Genomic DNA, 4,585 nt, shown 5'->3' with positions numbered 1-4,585 from the left:
TAAGAGTAACACAAGTGTGTTTTCTGTAAATACACTAAAACGTCACTAAAAGTATGCTTGTGTTTAGTATATTCCTTAAAAGTGTAACTAAGAATATATTTATTACCAAAGTACTTCTAGCATACTTTTTAGAAATATATTAAAATGCAATTCAGTATATTTTTAATGCACTTCAAATAAGCATGTTGGGAATACAAATGTATTATAAACATACTACTTGAATTTCAAGTATATTTTTAATACATTTAATACTACGTCTTTTTCACCTGGGATATGAAGACTAAGTTCTTCATTTTGGTCATCTCTTTTTCTACTTCACACCCTGTGCTAAAATCTTGGTGTTCTTTTTGATTGATTGCAGGCAGACGAAGGGTGGACCACATCTCGCCCATTCTTATTTCCCTAAACTGGTTACCAGTCAAATCTAGAATTACTTTTAAAATTTTAACTTTTGTTTTTAAATCACTGCAAAATCAATATCTCTCCGATATGATATGATAATATCAGCTCCATCATATCTCTCCGAGGCAATCTCTACTTATAAACCAAATAGGTCCCTAAGATCCAGTAATCTTGGCCTCCTCTCTGTTCCTAGATCTAGGTTCCATTGCAGAGGTGATCGAGCTTTCGATGTTGCTGGTCCTAGTCTATGGAACAAATTACCAGCTTCTATCAGAGCTGCGCCCTCTTTGCCTGTATTTAAATGTTGGCTTAAAAAACATCTTCTGTCAATAGCTTTTGTCTAGCCATGTCAATTGTATTGTTATGCTGTGTTTTGATGTTCTGTTGTCTCTTATCTGTTTTATTTTAGTTGGATTGTACAACACTTTGAATCAACTGGTAGTTGCGTGAAAGTGCTTTATAAATAAAGAAAAAAAAAAGTGAAAATGCAGCATCGAACTGGGCCTTGTTTATAAAACGTTCGTCAACAAACACACTTGAGAAACTCTGTTACTCCCCCGAAAAAACAAACTGTATCCACTGTTTACTTAACACTGGGTTCTTAGGTAAGCTGAACAAGGTTATCTTTCCCTCACAACTAAAAACACACTTCTTTAGAGACATTCTTCCCGAGCGAGTCCCGTGCAGTGTAGCCGAATGAAGCGCGTTCATGGGCGCGCTCTCGCTCCCGCTCTGGTCTATGCGTGCACGGGCACGTTCTTCCGGGAGAAATGCCCATATAAGGAGTTCCACCCTCGTTTACGTCATGAAGAGCCACGATCGCAAAAAGATCTCTCCAAAACGTGTACGAACCCGGAAGTAAGATTTTTGGCACAGAAATACTCTGTTATACGTCAAATTGTTTTTTGAAACTTTGTCCATGCTTAGCATGAAAATCCAACTCTTTAACAGTTTAAACAAGTCTGAATGCATGAAACAGCATTGTACCCCCCTTTAAATTATACTCCTTTGTCCAAGTACTCCTTGCTGCAGACTGAGACGCGTTCAGAATCAGCACTTGGTCACTGTTTAGTGGGCTTTGGTTTCAAGTGCGCAACTCATGGCATTCGCTGTTCTTCTGCTGCCGGTTATCAAACAGCGTTGCATTACTGCGGGCGCCCCCTTCGGAATTGAGGGTGAATTGCCTGTATTCGTTGTAAGGCCTCAACCGAGATGTCCGTACGGTTCGGTACAAATACATGTATCGTTACACCCCTTATATGTATTATTTTTTTTTTTTAAATAATAAATTACCAATATTATCTCTTCCACTCTATTTTACAGATCACATCACAGTAAAAAGTCAGTCTAAAAAGACATTTCAAAATCTTGAGTCTGTACCTTTAAGGTTAAAGTGAGCTGCTATGTCATTAGGGTCAAAGTCTAACTTGATTTCAAATACAGCTCTAAAAATACTTAAAAGGTGCAAGAAAAAACCTGAGAGCTGAAGAGCTGTAATCAATGGAAATTCCAATATTTACTGTTGATGCTTTTACCAATGTGCCTTTTAAAGGTAATCCTGCTGCAGTATGTCTCATAGAGAATGTAAGTATTACACTACATAAGACAGTCTTCTATGTATGTTATCTACACAGTTTATAGATAATTTATTCAAAATCTAAATGTGCTTGCACTGTATAATATTATAAATTGTTTCTCTGTAATACATGTAGGAGCTACGAGATGATCTTTATCAGAGCATTGCTGCTGAGATGAATTTATCAGAGACTGCTTTCATCACAAGAAGGAATTCTATGGATTTTTCTTCAGGTCTGATTTACATGTCTGCTTTAGTACTTATACATACCTTTTAGTATCTACAATAGTTCCACTTGGTGGAAAGCTATTTCTTTCTTTAATATACATACAAAAAACTCTTTCATTTGTTGTAAAATGATTTTATGTATTTTGAAAGGTGCAAAGTTTGGATTACGATGGTTTACTCCCACAACTGAGGTCCCACTATGTGGACATGCAACACTGGCCTCAGCAGCAGTGCTCTTTTACATGAAAAGTAAGAAACACTTGTTCTTACATTAATAATTAAGACAATGGACTGTGACTATTCTAAAAGCACAATGTCATCACACAGAAAATGTCAACCCTGTACTGGTGTTTGAGACGTTGAGTGGGGAGCTTTATGTGCGTCAGCATGAAGAATCTCTAATAATGGACTTTCCCTTAAACAAACCAAACCCCCAGGTATGACCAAAACACACCTTGTGGACCCTTTCTTCAATAAAACTCATATAGCCTTTCATGATAAATCAATTAGTTTTGTATGTTTTATTTGCAGGATCAACATGAAATCAAGGATCTTTTGAAAGTAAGTTAGCCAGTGAGTAATTTAACATTATGTTAGATTTTTTAAAATGACATAAGGAAAAACAAGCTTTTATGTGCATTTTCAGGCCGTAGTAGGAGATGCACCCATTCAGGATGTGTGCTACAATCCAAGGACAGGGAACCTGATGATTCGTCTTGCTGACACATGCGACAGGTATTTCTGAAAATAACAAGGAAGTTATTCTGAATGGTCTTGTATTTGTGTATATTAAATTAGATGAAAAATGTCAAGAGAGAGAAGCTAATTTTGTGCCAAGTACATTTAAAACTTTTTTTAAAAGCAACAGTCAAGAGACAACAATTAATGGTATGTTGGTAATATTGTCCAAAAAGGCAGTTGATTTTTGTATCTAGATCATCATGCAAGGTTGTTGACTGGTTGTTGTTTGCAGATCTGAACTTACATCTTTGAAGCCTGAAGCAGAAGCCCTGCTGAAAAATGATTCTACTGGGAAGATTAAAGGTGTCATTGTAACAATGAAGGGAGCTCCGACCGCACAACCTGGATATGACTTCTATTCCCGTTACTTTGCTCCTTGGTTAGGGGTCCTTGAAGATCCAGTCTGTGGTGAGCTGAAATTATCACATAATTCTCAAAATGCAGCAACCTACAATACATGTGGAGAAATCTGTAGAAGCTTCCTCATGTGAATGCAAAACCATGAATTCAATAGGTTAGAAATGGAAATGCACAATTATTGTCACCATAAATTTCATATGAATTCTCTTCATGCTTTAAAAGGGTCTGCGCATACAGTTCTTGCTGCCTACTGGTCTGAAAAGCTGAACAAAAAGAAAATGTTGGGTAAAGGCCTTTTCTTTTTCCCTCCCCCCCTCTACTAAAGAATCAAAGGACCCATTAGTTCACATAAATGGTTTAATTAAACAGTTCCCCCCAAAAAACTAAAAAATTACAAATAAAATGCACAAAAAGGTTCTATTCTCTCCTATTTGTTTTTCCAGCATACCAGTGCTCCAGTCGTGGAGGAGAGTTGGGGCTGGAGATCAGGGATGATGGTCGACTCAACATCAGTGGTCGGGCACAGATCGTTCTCCAGGGAACTCTTAAAATCTAGACAACCTGAAAAACCTTCTCAGTGAATGTGTTAATAGGTTAATGGAAATAAGTCAATTTTCTTAAAGATCTGCAAACTGATGTTTCGTTCACTGAATGGACAAATGTGGTTACTTGCGTGCCAAAATAAATATTTGGTTTTAAAAGTCTATAGATCTAAATGGATGTTTTATACATTTTATTGCAGAATATTAATAAAATTGTCTATTTTACAGTCATAGGGAGAAACTGAAGCAAGAAATCATATATTTACTAGAAAATACTAATAGGTAAAAATGCAAATGCTATCAACAAACAGCAATACTGCAACTGGTTTAGTGTAGAATATATATATATATATATATATATATATATATATATATATGTATATATATACAGTGAGGAAAATAAGTATTTGAACACCCTGCTATTCTGCAAGTTCTCCCACTTAGAAATCATGGAGGGTCTGAAATTGTCATCGTAGGTGCATGTCCACTGTGAGAGACATAATCTAAAAAAAATTCAGAAATCACAATGTATGATTTTTTTAACTATTTATTTGTATGATACAGCTGCAAATAAGTATTTGAACACCTGAGAAAATCAATGTTAATATTTGGTACAGTAGCCTTTGTTTGCAATTACGGAGGTCAAACGTTTCCTGTAGTTTTTCACCAGGTTTGCACACACTGCAGGAGGGATTTTGGCCCACTCCTCCACACAGATCTTCTCTAGATCAGTCAG

At 36.3% G+C, this 4,585-nt stretch overlaps 1 protein-coding gene across 1 annotated transcript; it reads left to right on the top strand.

Moving 5' to 3' along the window:
* The first annotated feature begins 1,821 nt into the window (after nucleotides 1-1,821).
* Nucleotides 1,822-4,011, top strand: LOC131552391 (phenazine biosynthesis-like domain-containing protein). Its single transcript, XM_058796159.1, has 9 exons — nucleotides 1,822-1,986; nucleotides 2,115-2,211; nucleotides 2,357-2,455; nucleotides 2,534-2,643; nucleotides 2,738-2,767; nucleotides 2,853-2,941; nucleotides 3,180-3,355; nucleotides 3,530-3,592; nucleotides 3,751-4,011. The coding sequence occupies exons 1-9, from the start codon at nucleotides 1,903-1,905 to the stop codon at nucleotides 3,861-3,863; spliced, it is 861 nt and encodes a 286-aa protein (XP_058652142.1). The 5' UTR covers nucleotides 1,822-1,902; the 3' UTR covers nucleotides 3,864-4,011.
* Nucleotides 4,012-4,585: the final 574 nt, after the last annotated feature.

This window comes from Onychostoma macrolepis, chromosome 13, assembly GCF_012432095.1.
Source record: "Onychostoma macrolepis isolate SWU-2019 chromosome 13, ASM1243209v1, whole genome shotgun sequence".
Classification (NCBI taxonomy): Eukaryota; Metazoa; Chordata; class Actinopteri; order Cypriniformes; family Cyprinidae; genus Onychostoma; species Onychostoma macrolepis.
The sequence above is the reverse complement of the archived record's forward strand: the minus strand, read 5'-3'. Positions and strand labels throughout refer to the sequence as shown.

Excerpts from the sequence above, each read along its gene's own strand:
- LOC131552391 (XM_058796159.1), top strand. The coding sequence starts at position 1,903 with ATGGAAATTCCAATATTTACTGTTGATGCTTTTACCAATGTGCCTTTT. Across the intron at positions 2,212-2,356 it reads TTCTATGGATTTTTCTTCAG|GTGCAAAGTTTGGATTACGA; the intron begins GTCTGATTTACA and ends GTATTTTGAAAG. Across the intron at positions 2,768-2,852 it reads AAATCAAGGATCTTTTGAAA|GCCGTAGTAGGAGATGCACC; the intron begins GTAAGTTAGCCA and ends GTGCATTTTCAG.